The 22,414-nt window shown below is 42.2% G+C and overlaps 1 protein-coding gene across 1 annotated transcript; it reads right to left on the bottom strand.

Annotated features, from left to right (window-relative positions):
• Nucleotides 1-10,717: 10,717 nt before the first annotated feature.
• On the bottom strand, nt 10,718-14,394 carry LOC138875956 (uncharacterized). The gene is made up of 6 exons (XM_070154836.1): nt 14,278-14,394; nt 13,392-14,014; nt 12,511-12,626; nt 11,841-12,411; nt 11,256-11,585; nt 10,718-10,862 (listed from the first exon to the last, which is right to left on the bottom strand). The coding sequence occupies exons 1-6, from the start codon at nt 14,392-14,394 to the stop codon at nt 10,718-10,720; spliced, it is 1,902 nt and encodes a 633-aa protein (XP_070010937.1).
• Between the last annotated feature and the right edge of the window lie 8,020 nt (nt 14,395-22,414).

Here is a 22,414-nt window from a genome sequence, read left to right on the forward strand (position 1 = left end):
CGCTCGAATCTAGTCATAAGTTACTCAATCACATTAATAATTACTAAATGGATCAATCCCAATGCATGAAAATAATTTTTACAAGGTTTTTCCCAAAAAGGTCAAAAACACCCCCGGACCCACATGGTCGAAACTCGAGGTTCGGACCAAAACCCGGTTACCCATTCTCCCGCGAATCCAAATATATGCTTTGTTTTGAAATCGGACCCCAAATTGAGGTCCAACTCCTCAATTTGTAGAAAACCTAGGTTCTACACAAAACACCCAATTTCCCCCATGAAAATCTTTGTTTTGAAGTTGAAATCATGTTAAAATATGTTAAGAAGTGAAGAAAATGAGTTAGAAATCACTTACCAATCGTTTTGAAGAAGAAAAGTTGTTTGGAAAATCACCTCTTAGGTTTTGGGTTTTTGAAAAGTGGAAAAATGACTGAAAATCCCGAATTTATACATTTTGCTGGGGGCTGGCGCAGACCGCACAGAAATGCACCGCGGCCGCGTGGCTGCCAGCACGGACCGCGCGAAAATATACCGCGGCCGCACCGAGGGAGGGAAGAAGTGGGCTCTCTGAAACCCACCCAGCGCGGACCGCACTGATTTAGTGCGCGGCCGCGCTGGTCGAACTGAACTACCGACCCTCAGAACTCCACCACGCGGACCGCACAGAAAAGCACTGCGGCCGTGTGGCTACCAGCGCGGACCGCGCGGAAATGACCGCAGCCGCGCTGGGCCTGCAACACCTGAACCTGCATTTTTAATTCTAAGACCCTCCCGGGCCCCACTCGAAACTCACCCGAGCCCTCGGGGCTCCAAACCAAACATGCACACCACCTTAAAATATCTTACGAACTTACTCGTGCGATCAAATCGCCAAGATAACATCATATACATAGGATCAAGCCTCAAAATACATGGTTTTCTTTCAACTTTCATAAAAACTCAAATTCCCCATTTTAAGTCTGAAACACGTCATATGACGTCCGTTTTTAGCCAAACTTTACAGATAGTGCTTAAAACATATTTAAGACTCGTACCAGGCGTTGGAACCAAAATACGAGCCCGATAACACAGTTTTCCGATCAATTTTCTTCTTCATTTTCCTTAATAAATTTCATAAAACAATTTCACACAAAAATTCATTTCTCGGGCTTGGGACCTCGGAATTTAATTCCGGGCACACGCCCAAGTCCCATATTTTTCTACGGACCCTCCAGGACCGTCGAATCACAAGTCTGGGTCCGTTTACCCAAAATGTTTACTGAAGTCAATATTATGCATATTAATATCAAAATTCATCAAATTTCTCACAAAATTCGCATATTTCAACATAAAATCTTTCCGGCTTCGCGCCCGGACTGCGCACGCAATATCGAGGCAACTAAAAGTGAGGTTTTCAAGGCCTCGAAAGCACGGAACAAGGAAGAATTTTGGTGATGACCCTTTGGGTCGTCACAATTTGGATCAAGGAGAGACTATAGTCACTTCTCAAGTCGAGCTATACTTAGGATTTCCCCTAGACAAATATTCAGGGCAAGTTCTAGACTTATTGGTACGAGACTTGGACTTGCAAATCAAAACCTCACCACACAAGCTATAGCATTGCTAAAGAGGCAGAGTCAAGGGCCCACAATAACCTTAGATAATATTTGAGCAACATAAATGGTTCCGAGAAACAACTCGATGATTGTTTAGTCAACACAACAGTCTCAAGGTCACAACTATAACCATCCTTTACACATTAGTTTGTTTTTAACCATAAGGTCAAAGGTAAATGTGTTAGGCCCAAGTGAAGCTTTGCCTGAGGCACTATTGTTCACTAGCTACTATTTACACAAAAACAAAAAGAAAAATAAACTCAAACCTTTAAGAAGGTTGTCATGCCATCCATCATCGGGAAAAGCTACCCGGTTCACACAAACTCCACCTTTAGAAAGAACCATGGAATTAAGAAAACCAAAGGCTTATTGATTACGAAAACTTGTAAAAATAAGAAGCTACGAACTGAAAAAGAAGCTACTAAATAAAATAAGAAGCTATGCTATTAATGGAAATTGCAAAAGAATTAAAATATGGAAAGTGAACTGAATATGTACAATAGGGGATTGAGACGAATATACATAAGAGGGAATGAATATATACATGAAAAAGTAACTTTATATACATACCGAAATTGAAAAATAACGAAAAGTGAAAATAAATGGTAAAGTTATATACATACCAAAAGTGCAAAATAACAATAAAAAAATTAGTATGATAATTACAATCAAATTATCAAATCATCAAAATAGGACCACCCCCTCAAATGAAAACTAGCATTACCCTCAATGCTAAATAGCAAAAAATAAGATCTAAAAGGGGCTAGAGAGTAAAGAAAACTCCTTATGGGTCCTCCGTCTGCATGGGGTCCTGTGGCTAGGTCCCTAGATCACCTCCTGCGGGGTCCTGTGGCTAGCCTGAGGCACCTCCCTCAGTGTCCCCAGCTCAATCTCCAAGTCATCAGCCTGGGGAATCAGTCTTCTCCTCCTAAGCTCTTCCTCAACCTCCAACTCTGGTACCTGCTCTGCCTGAGCTGCTAGAATGGGGTCCTCTAATAAAAGCTCCAATGGTAGGTCACCAGCTCATTTCATCTTCTCCACCTCTCCTCTCAACAGCTTCACTGACTCCTTTGAGGCCCGAGTCTTTTCAACTTCTTCATCTGCTTGCTTAGCTCCTTAATTGCTTTTCCTTGCACTGCCAGAGCATCCATGATGAGCTTCTGGTTGTCCAGGAGCTTCTTCTGGTTGTCCAGGAGCTTCTTCTGGTTGTCCAGAAGCTCCTTGAGAGATTCCTCCACTAAAGCTGGCACCTAGGGCTACGTGGGAACTGACTGGGCTGCCACTGAGCTCGATAGTACAAATAGCTTTGATGTTGTTGCTTGCATCCAGTTGTTGATGCTAGAGAGAGTTTGATTCATCCTATGTGCATTCAAAGGGTATGTTGATGAGGAGGGCACTAAGGAAGGCCTGGAAGTAGAAGGTCCGGGGGAAGGATCTGGTATGGCAGTGGGAGGCTCAGAAGCAGTGACCACCACTGCTGGCTCTTCAGATTGGCCAGTGCAGGTAGTAGTTTTTCCCTTGGATTTAGGGTTGCTTGGACCCTGAAGGTTGTACTATGAGAAGGGCCTCTTGGGTTTCACCTTGATATCGAAATCCCTTTTCTCAACCTCCTGATCCTCAAGATACATGATGAGGAATTTTAGGAAAGGGTAGTATCTCTCACCCTTGCTAACCACTTTGGTGATCACCTTGGACATGATATTCCCAATATTGATCAGGTACCCCTCCATGATAGCCGCCATTATAATCGCCCGGGAAACCGGCATGTCACTGTCATGATAGTGGGGTCTAATCTGCTGCACACAAATGTCTCCCAGCCATTTGCCTCGAAGTTCAAGGTGTTCCTGTAGATAGGGACCCCCGCTGTCAACCAAGTTGGAGTAGTACCTGGGAGAGCAAGTATTGATGCCAACCACGGGCGGGCCGCCTCATCCATGGACACCTTCTCTATGTACAACGACTCATCCTTATTATTGAAACCAATATAGTCATTCAGAGTCTTCCTATCAAACCTAAACTTCAGGTTTTGCACCTTAGCCACAAATGTGCCCTTTTTGATGTGGGCGACATTGGCATAAAATTCCTTTACTAGGTGCTCATTAACAAACGACAACCCGCTAGTAAAGTGTTTCCACCCCACTCTTTCATCAAATTGCCGTTTCACATTGGGGTTATGGGGGCAGAAGATCCCGCTCTATAAATTGACGCTCATATATGAGTGACCTCTAAGTCCACCACTCTCAGAATTTGTGGTGAGCTTGCTCACTGACAATTCTTTGTTGTCACACCTCTGAGTTTCTTGTTCTAGCCAACCCTCTAGTCTGGTTGTCACCATCTCTCCCGTCATCCAGTGTCTCAGCATCTACATTAATGGGATCCGATCTATGTGGGGAGGCTATAGGAGAGGCTGATGCTGAGGACTCATTACTCTCCGTTGAGCTATCAGATGACTCAGAAGAAGCAGGAGAAGCTTGGGGTGTAGGCACGTCTCTAAGTCGAAATCTCCCTAGGAAGTCTGGTACATGTGTGGGAACAAACTCACTCTTTGAAGCCTCCCGGGAGGGAACATACTCACTCCCCTCGGAGTGGGATGCATCTCTGTCTGCAGCTCTGATATCTTTCGGCCTTTTCCCAATAGATTACCGCACTGCTAGGGGTAACTTGATTTGTCCTCGTTGTTGATACCCAATTTTTCCCTAAGAATTTTTTATACTCAAAATACTTTCAAAATAACATATATGTACATACATAAGAGTGCCCGAGTGTTTTGGTATTTTTCCCAAATTTCTAAAGACTTTCAAAACAAATTTATTGTCTATTTTAGCAGTGCAAAATTCAATAATTATTCCTAAAATTATCATTTTGGTGAATAATTTATTTATTTCTCATATTTACACCAAAATATAATTAAGGCAATTTTTTGCATATTTTTACAAATTTATTTGATATTTAAAAGTTAAATTGCATGTAATTGCAATTATAGCCTATTTTACAATTAACAGCATTTCATTATTATTAAATTATTTCCAGTATTTTTAAATTAATACTTATACCTTATTAATTAGTTCAATGCTTTTAATTTGTTTTAGAAATCTTTTTAATTATTTTATATAAAATAAAAAGGGAAGAAATGGCCGTTTAACATTTAGCCTCATTTATTTCAATTACAGCCCCAATTTATATTTCAATTTTAACCACCATTTGACCCAATCCCAACCCCAACCGGACCGGCCCACTTTTTAACCTGACCCAACCCATAACCCAATCTAAATGGCCCTACCCGATTCCCACCTACCTTTCCAGATCTGGACCGTTGATCATTCAAGATCAACGGCCATAACCCACCCTTCCATAATTAAACCAAACGACCTACCCTAATTCCTTCATTTTCCACCTGACCCTTTGAATCCCGAACGCTCTCAGATTCTCTCAAGGCTCTTCGGAACCCTAGCCTCCTCCCACCGTGTTTTCGTCGGAGTCCATGGCTTCTCAGGCCATAAACAGCCTATACTCACCTCCTCCGGCTCTTGCATGCCTGATGCTCGAAGGTTCGAGGCCAAACCTCGAAGGTCTTCACTCAGACCTTCACCGATTCGAAGATTCCGGCCATGCTCCGGCATATTCAAGACTCAGGAGACTGATTCTTGACCTTTCCGACTTAAGATCGGACCTGTTTCCAAGCCTTTCTCATTTCTAGGGTTTCTCCAAAACCCTAAGCTATTCGAGGTTCTTTCTCTGTTTGTTTGCTTAGATCTATACTGTATCTATGCTTTATTTGACATTTTTAAAAGGTCTTCCCCAGATTTTCTTTTTAAAATCGTTTACCTTCGATTTAGGGTTTCTGAAAGGTTTTTTCAAAAAAAAAAAGCATCTTTCTGATTCTTTCTATTCTTTCTTTACGTGTGTTTGTATGACCTCTTTTACTATGCATGTACTGTTCTTCCACTTTCTTTTTCTACTATACATGTTACTCCAGTACTCACATGTTAATCCGTGTTATGTTTTCCTTACTCTTTTACTATATATGATTACCGTTGAGTTCTTTGATTTTTGCTTTACTGAACTCTGTTTGTCTTCTTGCTAAGCATGTTTCATCTACTTTTGTTTAAGTTCGTATCCTCTCTTCTCTTCTGAACTTGCTTAAGCCCCGACTTTTCTAAAAATGTTCTTTTATGCTCTTAAATCGGTTTTCTTGCTTTGCGTTTCAAACCTGCTATCATCCCTGTTTCAATGACTTGCTTTCTCACTTTCATGTCCGATTCAATTTTGAAACCCTAGGATTCGGGGGTTTCCTTTGACGATTTTGATTTTTTGTGTTCGATTTGAGGCTCCACTCTGGGACCCTGAACTCTCAGACTCGCTATGAGTCTTCAAATTGAACCTGCATCTCGTTGCTTATGATTCTGGACTTCTCTTCAATTAAACCCTCTTCTAAATAATTTGACAGCCTCTTCTTGATTCACATATTTGTGTGCTTTATATATGAGAACTCTGCTTTCAAAGGTTTTTACTAACTCATTGATTGATTTTGAAATCCTCTAATGGGGTTTGATTGATTGTCACTGATTTTCTTTGATTTAACCTCCTTTACCTTTTCTTGACTTGATTCATTCGAATTGAGCTTGTAATTCTGATTTCTTGGCTATTAATTGATTTTCTTTCTTTAAATGTTACAGGCATGTACTGTCAAGACCCTGTCCTTAAATAGCCTTTATGTATTTACCCCTTTTGTGCTACTTTGAAAATGCTTTAATCAAAATTCTTTCCTTAATTATCTTCTACCCGTTTGAGATCAAATCCCTTAACTGAAGGGAAATTCTATGTGATTGATGGTAAACTATTTTCTTACCTTTCTTACTTGCTTCTCTGCATTATAAAAGGGACTACCCTTCCACATTTTTGACACACACTGAAATACACACGAACAAAACACTTTCTTGCAATACTGTTTTAAATTCGGCTTTGCTTGAAATCTTTTGGAACTGCTGTTTACAACTTGGTTCTCTCAAGGCTTCTTTTGCTTACTTATTTTCTTTGAAACTGGTATGTCCTTTATTTAACTTTCTGCCTCACCCTTATGTGCTTCAGACTGTTGTTTACTCTACTGCCTACGTTCAGTAATTTGTGTTAAATATTTTCCTTCCTTGCTTCTATTTCTGTTATGAATCCTCTACCCCTATCCCCTTCTATGTGCTGAGTTAAGTTCTTGGCCTTACAGTATCCTAATTACTGTCCAGGCCTTGGCTTGATCCAAAATGGATCTTAACTCTCAATGCTTGACTAGCAGGCTGGTCAGGGTGTGCCAGCATCCCAATTGCTGGGCATGACCACTAGCTTGCCCTGTCTCTCTTTTATTCCCTTTCCCCTTTGTGCACTTACACCTATTCCTAGAATCTTAAGTTCTTCCCCTATCTCTTGAGCCTCGCTTTGGGACCTTGAGTTCCTTCTGAACTTGGACATCTGAGAGCTGGCATTTCCACACTGCACTATAATCTAAATCTGCAATATATTTGGGGTGTAAGCTGCCTGGAGTTCCTGAAACTCCTTGGATCTCTGAAACACCCCAGATAAGAGAAAGCTTTGGAAATCTGGATTTCGGAAATGGTTCAATTTCATGTTGTTAGACACTAAGTCTGAATTAGGCTGCTTGGATGTAGCTGATGATTTCTGATGTACTTTTAATTTCTGTCTTGTTTTTATTGGCCTGTAATAATTTGTATAAACTCATGGGGATTTAGTGAAAAGGGAGGGGTTACTTTATGCACAAAGGGTAGAGATCATGCCTATAGAATTTAATTTTTGATCTATGCAATCTCACAAGTAGAAACCATGCTTATAGGATCTAACTTCCCGATTTCTACAACTATGCATATAGATACCATGCCTATAGGGATTTGCGTTTCTGCATTTATAATGACATTAGGCAAACCGTTAGGTTTAATGATAAGCCAGCATATAGATATCATGTTTGTAAGGCTATTAACGTTTGAAAGGTATTAAAATCAGTAACTTGTAGAGATCATGCATATAGGAACTTCAAATCGGAATTGTTTCACTCGTCTAAAACAGTACTGCCCCTTCTCGCTAAAACAAGCGACTTTCTGCACGTTTTCTGAACCATTAAAACTTTTCTTGTAACCAAATCAGTGCATCTATTTCCTTCTTGATAAATATTCTCAAATCAGTGCATATTTTCTGAAAACTTACTACCTTCCTGATAATTTGACAAACTTTTTATTTAAATCAATCTGAATTCACTTCTTTATACTTATCTGATAAACCCTTTTGAATTAATCTGCAATTCAGTTCTTTTGCTAAAACTCGGCAATTCTTTTTCTTAAACAAGTATGTCTTCTGAAACTCGTTTTAAACCATTTTCTTTGTATTAAGTCTGCAATCTTTTATGAAACTTATCTTATTCTGCAACTCCTTTACAATCAATAGTTCTATCCCACATTTAAGGTAAAGTTGACTAATTAAAGTGGTTCAGTCTTTGATGACTGAATTTGAGTAAGCCTCATATGGACTTCCTATCTAAAAATATGAGTTAAATCAGTCTGTTTATCGCTTTAATTTTAAAGACCAAACCAGTACATGCGAGACATGCTAAACTCTATGGCTTATTTGATTTAAGGAGGTTTACTTGAGCCTTACTTGTTTATCTGCCTCCACTTTTACTTGTATTATGTGTTTTGATTGACGCCTTAGTATTTTTTCCTTTGAAACTCTCAAAAGGCCCTAAATCCCTTTCTCTTTCGGATTAGTAGTCCTAAATGCCTCCGGGACTGATAGGATTTGGATGGGTACTAGCATGCAATAAGTAATGAAACTCTCCGCGCTTTAATACCTTAACGGGGTGGGTAGAATATAGATATGATGACCGGTGCGCTAATATCACGTGCGACCCCTCTTCTGAGGAGTGATTGCTGGATATTGCATTGAAGTGATCCATATTAATTATAAGCCTAGGACCCCCCCCCCTCCCTTTTATGTTCTTTCATCTCTTCTTGTAAAACTATTCAAATCTTTGTTTCATAATTTTTTCGCCCTCTCTACTTACCTTCGAAAGTTTTCAACCTAATTGAAATATTATATGCGATTCCTTATTTGAGCCTTGATTGTTTACTTGTAAAGTCACAATTGCAACATGGCCGGGACCACACTAGTGGATCTTGAGGGGTGCCTAACACCTTCCCCTCGAGATAATTTCTAGCCCTTACCCGAACTCTGGTTTTCCAACTCAAACTCTTCTAAAAAGTGTCCTAATGCACTATAATTATTAGGTGGCGACTCTTCAAATTCCAAAATCCAATTCTCGAAAGGGAATAGAGTTTTCCTTCCCAATGTCGTATACCCGATTTCTGACCCCGCAGTTAGAGAAAAAGAGGGCGTCGATACTCGTCCCCTACCCCGGGAGAACTATGCTTTCCCTTTTTGTTTGTCACTGCCACCTTTTTCTTTAACCATTGTTTGCATGCATAGTCAGTGGAAGATAGTTAGTACTGGTGCTAGAAGAAGCAGTAAAGAAAAGCAAAGAACAATTGACAGTGTTGTAAAAACTTGCAGAACCGTTGTTAGTAGATAAAGAAGCACGGCCGCAGAACTAATACCTCTGAGAGCGGAAAAGGAGGCGCGGTAATGGAGGCATAGGGATCAGACTACCCATCCTCTGATTTTAAAGTCCTGCCTGAGGGCGGAGTGTTGGGCGCGTCCGCGAAAGTTGCACCGCTGTCCGCAGAAAAACAACCGTTGTCCCGAACCCATTTTGAGTACTTCAGTGAACTTATGTACTGCTGACTGCAAAAAATATAGCGCGACAACGTAAAGCAGGCTGCTGCCAGCGGACTTTGCCATCGCTGACCGCGGTATTCAAACTTCCCAAACTCAGTTTTTGCACATGAACACTGGCCGCGGAAAAACATTTGCGGCTGCGGAATTCAAACACGACCTGAGCAACCTAGGGTTTTAATTTTTCTTGCCATTAGCGGATATTATCTACCCTATTAACCCCAACTAGGTATTAATTAATGAACTCTAACTATTTAAGCATCATTTAATTAACACTAATCAACCCTAATTGAAAATTAAAAGAAAAGAAGAAGAAGAAGTAAAAACTAACAAATAAAAGAAAAACAAGTACAAATTAAAGAATATTTATGAAATGAAATTACCAGTTGTGTGATGAGTGATGAAAATGGACTTTAATTTTGTGTTTGTGCGGATTAGGGTTCAGATGAACAGGAAAATTTAAGCTTTGAGAGTTCAAAGATCGAAAAGGGTAAAAAGTTTCTTGACCTTCTATTTATACAAATTACCCTGGGGCCCACCGAAATTACCTGGCGCGGTCGCGGAATATCACCGCGGACTGCGCTTTGTCACCACAAAAAGGTTGCTTGTTTTGCACCACCACTGATAGTGGAAATGTAACGCGATCGCGGAATGGCACCGCCGATCGCAAAAAATCCTCTGCGGACGCGGGTGAAACTTCAAAGAAGTCTCATTTTATACTTTTCAAGCCCACGTCCGCTAGCAAATTACACTTCCGCGAACTGGTCACCGCTGACCGCGAAAAATGGAGCACTATCAGCGATCCAACTACAGACTCTGCCAAATTTTTCCGGCTTTGTCCTGCACTGCATCAAACATTCTTACATGCATCTCACAACCAGTTAGTCTAAAACAAATCCTACATTAAGAAGAAAATCAAAAACAAGAAAAACACATGGGTTACCTCCCAAGAAGCGCCTGATTTAACATCGCGGCACGATGCAGGTTACCATCAATCATTTGAGATGGATCATTGCCACCATGTGGCTACCATCAAACTTGCCAAGATAGTGTTTCACTCTGTGCCCATTAACTCTAAAGATTTCACCATTTTTTTTTCAAATCAAGAGCACCAAACGGAGTTACAAGCCCCACCTCAAAAGGACCACTCCATTTTGACTTGAGCTTTCCCGGAAATAGTCGTAACCGGGAGTTGAATAAGAGAACCAAGTCACCTTCCTTGAATTCCTTTCTATGGGCATACTTATCATGTAAGTACTTCATCTTGTCCTTATACAAAGACGAGCTGGAATAGGCATGAAACCGGAACTCATCAAGCTCATTGAGTTGCTCTTCTCAGAGATTTGCTGCAACATCCCACTCAAGATTTAACTTTCTCAAAGCCCACATGTCCTTGTGCTCTAACTCAGCCGGAAGATGGCAAGCTTTCCAAAATACTAACCGGTATGGATACATACCAATTGGAGTCTTGTAAGCAGTCCTGTAAGCCCATAAAGCATCATCGAGTTTCTTTGACCAATCAGTCTTATTTGCATTGACAGTCTTTCACAATATGCTCTTAATCTCCTTGTTGGAGACCTCAACTTGCCCACTAGCCTGAGGATGGTAAGGGGTTGAAACCTTGTGATTGACACCATACTTTACAAGCAAAGTGTCACATGCCTTATTGCACAAATGAGAAACCTCATCACTGATGATTGCTCAAGGAGTGCCAAACTGAGTAAAGATATTCTTCTTAAGAAAATCCACCATGCTCCGGGCCTCGTTGTTGGGTAAAGCCACGACCTCAACCCACTTGGAAATATAATCAATGGCCACTAGAATGTATGTGTTTCCACATGAACTCACAAATGGTTCCATGAAGTCAATTCACCATACATCAAATATGTCAACCTCAAGAATAGCGGTGAGAGGCATTTCATCCTTCTTTGATATTCTACCAGCTTTCTGACACTCATCACATCTCTTCACAAGCTCACCCACATCCTTGTACAATGTAGGACAATAAAATCCATAGCTAAGCACCTTTGAAGCCATTCTCGCCCCACCATGATGGCCACCGTAGGGAGAGGAAAGACAAGCATCAAGAATACTCATTTGCTCCTCTTCCGGAACACATCTTTGGATCACACCATCATTGCAAATTTTGAACAAATAAGGCTCTTCCCAGTAGTAGTCCAAGCTATCCCATTTAAGCTTCTTCCTTTGGTTAGAAGAGAGCTCACACGGAACAATGTCGGTCACGAGAAAGATGGCAACATCGGCGAACCAAGGCATGTTATTCACAGATACGGAGAGGAGTTGCTCATCGGGGAATGAATCATTAATTTTGAGTCCATCATGGGGCCTCCCCTCCTCCTCCAAGCGGGACAAGTGATCCGCCACTTGGTTTTCACACCCTTTTCGATCAACAATCTCAAGGTCAAACTCTTGAAGCAATAGAATCCATCTCATCAACCGAGCCTTGGAATCCTTCTTTGTCATCAAGTAGCGGAGTGCAGCATGGTCAGTATGAACTATCACCTTGGTGCCCATGAGATAAGGTCTAAACTTTTCCATTGCAAACACAATTGCTAGCAACTCTTTTTCCGTCACCGTGTAATTTACCTGAGCATCCATAATTGTTTTGCTTTCATAATACACCGAGTGAAACATCTTGTTTACTCTTTGACCCAAGACCGCTCCTACCGCAACATCACTTGCATCACACATGAGCTCAAAAGGTAAGCTCCAATTGGGTGCGGTAATAATGGGAGTGGCTGTCCATTTGTACTTGAGAAGTTCAAAACCTTTCATGCATTCATCATTAAACACGATCTTTGCATCGTTTTCCAATAATTTGCACAAATGATTCACTACCTTAGAAAAGTCTTTGATGAATCTTCGGTAGAACCCCACATGCCCAAGAAAACTCCTAACCCCCTTGACGGAAGTAGGAGGAGGAAGCTTGGAAATCACTTCAATTTTCACCTTGTCAACCTCAATACCATTTTTTGAGATCTTATGGTCGAGGACAATACCCTCCTCAACTATAAAGTGGCATTTTTCCCAGTTAAGCACTAGATTTGTCTCCTCACATCAGGCCAACACTTTGCCAAGATTACCCAAGCATTCTTCAAAAGAGTTACCCACAACACTGAAACCATCCATGAACACTTCCAAGAAGTCATCCACCATGTCGATAAATATAGCTACCATACACCACTGAAAGGTAGCCGGTGCATTACACAAACCAAATAGCATCCTAGAAAATACAAAGGTGCCATACAGACATATAAAAGTGGTTTTCTCCTGATCTTCCGGAGTAATCAAAATCTGATTGTAACCTGAGTACCCATCCAAAAATAAGTAGAAGGCACGTCCAACAAGTCTATCTAGCATCTGGTCAAGAAAGGGCAATGGAAAATGATCTTTGCGGGTCACTTTATTCAGCTTTCGGTAGTCCATGCACACCTCCATCCGGTGACAGTCCTGGTGGGAATCAACTCATTCTGCTCATTGGTGACCACATTCATACCACCCTTCTTTGGCACACATTGCATCAATGAAGTCCAAGAACTATCCGAGATGGGGTACACAACCCCTGCATCTAGCTACTTGATCACCTCCTTTTTGACAACCTCTTGCACAGCCACGTTCAACCTCCTTTGATGTTCCACGGAGGGCTTGGCATCATCTTCAAGTATAATCTTGTGCATGCAAAAGGCAGGCTTATTCCCCGAATATTAGCTAGAGTCCATCCAATTTCCTTCTTCCTTCTTTGGAGCACCTCCAGTGTCGCATCTAACTACACGTTAGTAAGACAAGATGAAAGAATAACACATAAAGTTGAATGAGGGCCCAATAATTCATACCTGAGGTATGAAGGCAAAGGCTTTAACTCCAAAATGGGAGGTTCCTCAATTGAGGTCTTTGTTCGGGGCTCATAAGAATAAGAACCCATTCTGTGCAAAGCATTGACACACTCCACCCTACCTTCATCCTCATTCACATCAAGGTTCAACAATACCGCTCTAAAGGATCCTCCAAATTGATCATGGCACTAGTATCATCAACTATCACCTCCATGACAAGATCCACAAAAGAGCAAACTTCAGTACTATTCGGCTGCCTCATTGATTTGCACACGTGAAAGACAACTTTTTCGTCACCCACCCGGAAGGTGAGCTCCCCTGCTTCCATATCAACCAATGCCTTTCCAGTTTCTACGAAAGGCCTTCCCAATATTATAGGCACCTCATAGTCGACATCGCAGTCCAGAATCACAAAATCAGCAGGCAAAATAAACTTGTCCATCCGGACAAGAACATCATCAATAATACCAAGCAGCCTCTTCATTGTTCTATCCACCATTTGCAATCTCATTGAAGTAGGTCTCAGTTGACCAATACCCAAAGTTTTGAATATAGAGTAAGGCATCAGATTTATACTTTCTCCCAAATCACACAAGGCTTTTGCAAAATCCGCACTACCAGTAGTACATGGAATGGTAAATGCGCCGGGATCTTCAAACTTTGGAGCCATTGAGTGCACAATTGCACTTACTTGATGAGTCATTTTGATGGTATCACAATCCATAGATCTCTTTTTAGTCACCAAGTCTTTCATACACTTGGCGTAACCCGGCATTTGCTAAAGAGCTTCCACCAAAGAAACATTAATCGACAAGCTTTTCATCATCTCAATAAACTTCTTAAATTGTTTTTCCTTCTTTTGCTTCGCAAGTCTTTGAGGGTAATGTGGAGGAGGCCTTGGCAAGGGAGCCTTAGCCTTGGGCACTACCGTTTCCGGTATGTCTATTACGTGTTCCTTAGACGGGTTCACGTCATTTTGAAGCTCCACCTTATTATCATGAATATCAATTCTCAATTCAGCATTCAATTCTCTTCACTCACTTGATCATCAACTGTAGGAATATCATCATCTTGTACGTCAACCTCATCACTCACTACTTCCTTTTGCTTGGAGGTATTCACTTCATCATCTCTACCGCTTCTTGTGATCACCGCCATTGCATGCCCGGTATTGTTCCCACCCTTAGGGTTTACTACTGTATCACTAGGTAGAGCCCCCTTAGGGCAAGTATTTAAAGATTGGGAAATCTGGCCAAGTTGAACCTCCAATTTTCGGATTGAAGTATTATAGGATGCCAACTAGAATCAAAGTTGGCATTTTTTTTCATCATTTGTTCAAACATCATCTCGATCCTTCCCATCTCATTGTTTGACGAGCTAGGACCTTGGGACAAAAATGGAGGCGGGTTGTTTGATTGTTGATACATTGGAGGTCTTTGAAAGCCTTGCCCTTGATTCCCTTGATTGCCATTATTCCAACCCCCTTGGTTGTTGTTACCTCCTTAATTGTTGGTGTTGCCACTCCAGTTGCCCTAGTTGTTCTGGTTGCCCCAATTCTGGTTGTTATTCCCCCAGTTGCTATTTCCCTATTGGTTTTGATTCCCCAATTTCCTTAGGATCTTCACTGTTGTTGTTCGTTAGGAGCATTGCTTCTTTGTCCTTGGTAATTGTTCACATGCTGGACTTCTTCACTTGCTCATCATACCCATCATCTTGGTTGAAACCACCACTACCCTGCTCATATTGATCTGAACTTCCTTGGCTTTTTTGACCTCTTTTTCGCCTCTTGTTGACCAACATGTTTACACCTTCCATAGCATTTACTTGTCTCGGCGCTTGAACTTGTTGCAATTGATCTTTTGCCAACTGGTTCATTGTTGTAGGTAACTCTGCTATTGCCTGGCCATGGTCATGGAGCTCTTTGTGCAGGTGAATGACAGTGGGATCCCCTCGGGTGGCACATTAGCTTGACTTTGCCAAGCCAAGGAAGTATCTGTCATCTCATCCAATATCTCACACGCCTCAGCATAAGGTGTGTTCATAAAATTTCCCCCTGCTAGCTGGTTCACTACACACTAATTGGTCATGTTAATGCCACGGTAGAATGTTTGCTGGATCATTGCATCGGTCATGTCATTATTCGAACATTCTTTCACCATTGTCCAATACCTTTCCCAGATCTCATGAAGTGGTTCATTAGGTTTCTATTGAAGGCCAAGATCTCATCTCTCAATGTCAACATATGCCCTAGTGAGAAAAACTTAGCTATAAACTTGTCGGCCAACTCATCCCACGTAGTGATAGAATGGTTGGGAAGTATTTCGAGCCAGTCCAATGCTTTCCCTCTAAGTGAAAAAGGGAACAATCTCAATCTCAATGCATCTTCTGACACATTTGTCTGTTTGCTTCCCCAACAGGTATCCACAAAACCCTTTAGATGTTTATATGCATTCTGATGGGGAGCACCTGTGAAGTACCCTCGTTGCTCCAATAAAGTCAACATCACAATGTAATTTGGAAATAGCCCACCCAGATCTGAGGTGGGACAATTGCATTGGCGTACCCTTCATTTGGAAGCACCCGAGGAGCGACTCTTGGAGAAGGTGGGGGAGGGTCTGGAATATTGTCATTGGCCTGGCGGACTTTTCTTTGACCTTGAGGTACTAGAGGCACCTCATATTTGCCAATATCATCTACCTCTTCCCCCGGGAGAACATTTCCAAGATTATCATTGTTTGCCATTTTGTACCTAAATCAATTGACTCACACAAGTTAGTAAAACAGAAGGAAAGAAAAACAAGACACAAAACTAGTCAGATAGATAGCCAAAACCGTTTAGCTCCCCGAGAATGGCGCCAAAAAGTGATCGGTTCCAATACTGTACCACTATAGAATGGCAAGAGTGGTCGATGCAACATTTACCCGAAAGGTCGGGATCAAATCCACAGAGAGCTAATATTAGTTTGGAATTGGGTTTCTATCTAATCTAGCTATGTGCAATGTTCTTAATTATACTTCCAATCATGCATTGTTTTGGTTACTATTCTACTTTTAATACTAATAAAGAATGAAAATAAGCTAAGTATGATATTTTTGTAAGGGTTTTCTTAATTGGTAAAAAGGCACTAAGGAAGTGACTTACACCTAGGTGAGTACTAATGGGTTCTAAACTTAGGGCAAACTTGTTGTAATTGGGATCATGATATAACCATTGTATATAATTACTCACTCTATACATCTTGGTAGTTTGAGTGACTTTGCCCTAATTGGCTTTCTCAAGCCCAATTGAGTGTTTAAACAATGCAAGCAAAGTTGGATTGAATGCACCCCAATTCCTTGTTAGGTTGAATTTCCTAGACTTAGTGTCTCTTTCTCAAGAAGAGCCTAAGTCAAGGCACAAATCAGTGTTTGCAACCACAAATTCAACAATTAAAGCATGAATTGAGCTAAATATTATTAACCCATAAACATTTAAGCCCTAAAATTGAAGACCCACACTAACCCTAGCTAATGCATTTAGCTACTCATAATCAAAGAAGAAATCAAAGATGGAGATGAAATATAAGCCATAAAAAGTAATTACAAGAGTAAAATCTAAGATTAATTGTTAAAGATATTCTAAAATTACTCTAAAAAACAAAAAGAGGTTGTTCACGTGCTCCAAAAAATAACAGATTCCCTAAAAATTTGAAAAAGAACTATTTATACACAACTAGTTTTTTCGGACAAAATTGCCCCTACGGAGATTCCGCTGACAGCGGAAAATAGGCCACCTCAACGCTATGATTTCCGAAGTCGCGCAAAAGCAAGCGCAGACCGCGGTTCTTCTCTTCTGAGCTGGGTTTTGAACTTGAGTCCGCTGGGAGCGAAAAATCAACCGCCTCAACGCTCCTTCACCCGCGGCCGCGAAATATGATCGCGAACCGCGCCTTTCAATTTGAGCTCCAAATTTTAGTTCTCTGATTCTTCATTCCACTTAGGGAAATAATTGGACTGCGGTCGCGCCAGATGATACCGCTACCGCGCAATTTCACCGCGGGCAGTGGTGGCTGTTAAGCCTAATGGTTGACTCTATGAACCTTGCTACTGCTGAGACCACCTTAGTGGTGAGACCTCCGCGTCCACTTCTATTTCTTCCTGTCAATACCCTTTTAACTCAGCTTTGAACTTGTGTAGGTTTCACTCCTTTATGAGCTGGTTATGACTTTCTTGTCTCTTTTTGACCAAACACTGCAAACAAGCACAATAAGTTAGCTTTCGAGAATACTTGCACACACTTTTAACCAAACCCTAAGCAAAACGAGAGCATAAAATAGGCTAAAATCCCTAGTTATCAATATGCTAGTAACTGGTACTAGTCTACAACTGATAGAAGAAACAAAGACAACCCTGCAACAAACCTTCAAGATGAAGGACTTAGGGGAACTAAATTATTTTCTAGGGATAGAATTTGCCAGGTCTGAGAAAGGAATTCTAATGCATCAGAGAAAATATGCATTAGAACTCATCTCAAAACTTGGACTTGGAGCAGCTAAGCCAGCTATAATACCTTTCAAGATGAATGCAAAGTTGACTACAAAGGAGTATGATGATCATTTGAAGATTCAAGAAAGTTCAGAAGATGAACTGCTGACTGATCCAGGAGCTTACCAAAGATGAATTGGGAAGTTGTTGTACCTAACTGTGATGACCCGGCCAGTCGTCTCATGAGTTACTGCTCTATTTCTCCCATTTCTGCTTCTTATTGCTTTGTTTATCAGTTCTATGTGTGATCGGGTTGGTTGACTCGGGTTCGGAAAGGTTTTGGTAAGGTTTGAAGCACTTAGTCTCTTTTGAGGAAAGCTAAGTTGGAAAAGTCAACCGGATGTTGACTTATGTGTTAGAGGGCTCGGATGTGAGTTCTGGTGGTTCGGACAGCTTCGAGAGATGATTTGGGACTTAGGAGCGTGATCGGAATGTGTTTTAGAGGTCCGGACTAGATTTAGGCTTGAATTGGCGAAATTGGGATTTTGGCATTTTCCGGTTGGTAGGTGAGATTTTGATATAGGGATCGAAATGGAATTCTGGAAGTTGCACTAGCTCTGTTGTGTCATTTGGGATGTGTGTGCAAAATTTCAGGTCATTCGGACGTGGTTTGGTAGACGTTTTGATCAAAATTGTAATTCAGAAGATTTTGGAAATTTAGGCTTGAATCCGAGGTGTTTTGGTTGATTCGATGTTATTTGAGGTGTTTTGATGATTGGTACAAGTTTGGGTAGTGGTATATGATGTGTTGGTTCTTTTGGTTGAGGTCCCGGGGGCCTCGGGGAGATTTCGGATGGTTGGCCGAAAGTTTGGAAGTTGGTTTTGGCAGCAGAAGATGTTCCATTGCTGTCATAATCGCACCTGCGGCTAGGGGACCGCAGGTGCGGTCTCACAAAAGCGAAAAGGGAGCCGTAGATGCGGCCAAGTGGAAGGTTAGCTGGAAACCGCAGAAGCGATCGAGGAGGCGCACCTGCGATGGCGCAGATGCGATGTTTCAACCGCAGATGCGGAAAATGGTCAAGTAAGTGGAAACGGTAGATGCAATGGTCTAGACCGCAAAAGCGGGACTGCAGGAGCGGGATATGGACCGCAGGTGCGAAAAGCCTATGCCAAAAGGTATAAAAGCATTCCTTCGCGATTTTTGGGTTATTCCACCATTTCTAAGTCGGTTTTGGAGCTTTGGGAGATTTTGAAGAGGGAATTCAAGGGAGCATCGTTGAGGTAAGGTTGTTGAACCTAAAGCTCATTTCTATGGTATTATTTCACGGATTAGAGCTGTAATTATAGAAATTAAGGGTTAAAAATTGGGAAAAACTAGGGCTTGGTATTAGAGACCTTGACTTGAGGATTTGAGGGGCCATTTGTGGTCGGATTTTGGGACTTTTGATATGTATGAACTCATGGGGAGATAAGGAATCTATTGATGTAAATTTTATCGAATTCTGTGACATGGGCCCGGGGTCAGGTGTTGGTTAATTTCGGGATTTATGTTATAAATTGATTATTTTCGCACGGGCTTCATTCCCTTAGCATATTTTGACGTCGTGATTCTGATTTTGGATAGATTCGATGCAAGTTGAGGCCGATTCAAGGGGCGAAGGCATCGCTGGCTAGAGCTTAGACTGGATTAAGGTGAGTTATAATTGTAAATGTTGTCCTGAGGGTATGAAACCCCGGATTTCACATCGTTGTGCTATATTGAGGTGACACACACGCTAGATGATGAGCGTGGGGTCGTGCACCATTGGGGATTGTGACTTAGTCCATCCTGAATGATTGTTTTACCGCGTATTTGATTGAAAACCGTTTTCTGTCATCATGTTTTGGACGGAATGCCATATTTGGGCCTCGTTCCAACTATTTGGACCGTTAGGGGATTTTTACTGATATTTCCTCACTATTTTGACTTTATACTTGTACTCGGTCATGCCATATTCTACTGTTTTCATAACTCAACCATGTTTACTCTGTTTTAATACATTAAATGATATTTTAAATGATAATTTGGGTTGAGCATCATGTTTTACTATTGCCCGAGTGGCTTATGACATTCTGACTGAGTAAGGCCGAGGGCCTGTATTGTGAGGATACACTGATTTATGATTATAAGGCTGAGGGCCTGAGTTGTACGCCACGAGGTGGCTTGATATGAGGCCGAGAGCATATTCATTATGCCATGAGATGGTTTGATATTTTGCTTGGGTCGTAAGGGGCCCCTTCCGGAGTCTGTACACCCCCAGTGAGCGCGGGTACCCATTGTGATATAAGATATAGCCCGAGGGGATGTTGTTATTCCATGATATTGCCCGAGGGACGGATTCTGTTAACATTGTGCCCGAGGGGCAGATTTTTATGTGTTTATCTATTCTAGCTGCTTTTCATTTAATTGTTTTACTGTTAAAAAGGTGTTTTAAAGAAGCGTATTCTGAACTAAGGTGTCTTTATATGTTTTTACTGTTTCATTGTTTTTACTGGTTTTATATTGCTTCTTTATAGCATGTTTATGTGCTTTTACGTGATTTCTTATCGCTCAGTCTTCATTTATTATTATTACTCACTGAGTTGGAGTACTCACTTTACTTCCTGCACCCTGTGTGCAGATTCAGGTGCTTCATGTCCCGCTAGCGAGTGTTGATTTCTTCCAGATCGGGCGGATTCGGAGATTCACTAGGTAGCTACTCGGCATTCGCAACCCAGTGCTTCTCCCTCTATCTTATTTACTCTGTTTTAGTTCTATAATAGACTATGTGACTTTTCCTATTTTTATTCGGATAGTAGATGCTTATGACTAGTGGCACCCCGATGTCGGGCTATGTCTATTTCCGCAAATTACCTTATTCACCTTACTTTGGGGTTATTAGTATGCTAAAGACTTAATTTGTATTATTTTAATTGCTTAAAATGAATTGGGAGTGTGTCAGCTGGCCTTATCTTCACGAGAGGCTTCATCACGACCGGGTCTGGGTTTAGGGTTGTGACAAGTTGGTATCAGAGCCTAGGTTACATAGGGGTCACGAGTCATGAGCAGGTACAGTAGAGTCTCGCGGATCGGTACGGAGACGTCTGTATTTATCCTCGAGAGGCTGCAGAACCTTTAGGAAAAACTTCATATTCTTGAAATTCTTGTCGTGCGAATCTGTTGATCCGAGTACTAAACTTCTATTATTCTATTCTCTCACAGATGGTGAGGATACGCGCTATCTGTCAGGATGGACGACCACCAGTACCACCAGCTATGGCTGCTAGAGGCCAAGGATACGGTCATAGTCGCAGTAGGAGTAGGGGTGTGGCCCGCAAAGTAGCTAGGGCAGCACCTGCAGATCCACCAGCCACCCCAAATCAGGATTAGGTCCCAGTTGTGGACCCTCCAGCAGCACCAGCTTAGGCACCAGTTGTGCCCATTATGATTCCGGGTCTTCAGGAGGCCTTGGCTCAGATTCTATCAGTATGCACTGGCCTAGCTCAGGCAGTCTCAGTTACTACAGCTGCAGCTATTTCTCAAGCCGGGGGAGGCACTCAGACTCCCGCCGCTCGCACACTTGAGCAGGTCGTGCAGGGACTTCAGACACCGGAGGCACATCCAGGCCAGCCAGTTGCAACTGCTCAGGACTATATAGCTCCTTCCATGCCAGAGGACGAGCAGCGTAGGTTGGAGAGGTTTGATAGACTTCAGCCTCCGACTTTCAGTGGTGGAGAGGGAGAGGATTCCCAGGGTTTCTTGGACAAGTGTTAGAGGATTCTTCGCACGGCGGGTATTCTAGAGACCAGCGGGGTCGCTTTCACTACTTTTCAGTTTTCTGGAGCTGCATTCACTTGGTGGGAGGCTTATGAGAGGCGTAGGTCTGTTGGTGCAGCACCTCTTACCTAGCAGCAGTTCTTCGTTCTCTTTCTGGAGAAGTATGTGCCGCAATCTCGCAGAGAAGAGCTGCGCAGGCAGTTTGAGTGGTTGCGTCAGGGAGAGATGACTGTGATGCAGCATGAGATAAGGTTCTCTGAGTTAGCTCGTCATGCTATTTGGTTGGTTCCGACAGATAGAGAGAGGATTAGGAGGTTTGTGGATGGCCTCACTTATCAGCTTCATACTTTCATGACCAGGGAGAGGTTGTCTGGTGCTACATTTGAGGAGGTTGTTGAAATTGCTCGTGAGATTGAGTCAGTTCATTGCTAAGAGCGAGATGAGAGGGAGGTCAAGAGGCCTCGAGGATCTAGTAGTTATGGTGGTGCTCTATCGAAAGGTCAGTTTCAGCACGGCAGAGGCCGTCATTCAGGCATGCTTAGCTAGCTCGCCCAGGTTATCGTGGGGCGTCATCGGGTCATGGTTCTCACAGTTCTCATCAGGGTCAGTCATCACTCAGTGCCCTTCCAGCTCAGAGTTCGTCCCGTGCTCCATCAGTTCAGGGCTTTTCTATGCCAGGTGCATCTACTAGTCATTCTGGTGTTAGAGGCTCCCTTCAGTCCCCATCTCCAGCACCCAGGAGTTGCTATGAGTGTGGAGAGATGGGTCATATGTGGAGGCAGTGTCCTCGTCGTCTTGCGGGTTTATCTCAACAGAGGAGTCAGCCATCGGCTTCAGCGCCAGTTACTTCACCACCCACCTACCCAGCCGGCTAGGGGTGGAGGTCAGTCAGCTAGGGATCGCCCTAGAGAGGGAGGT

This window comes from Nicotiana sylvestris, chromosome 8, assembly GCF_000393655.2.
Source record: "Nicotiana sylvestris chromosome 8, ASM39365v2, whole genome shotgun sequence".
NCBI lineage: Eukaryota > Viridiplantae > Streptophyta > Magnoliopsida > Solanales > Solanaceae > Nicotiana > Nicotiana sylvestris.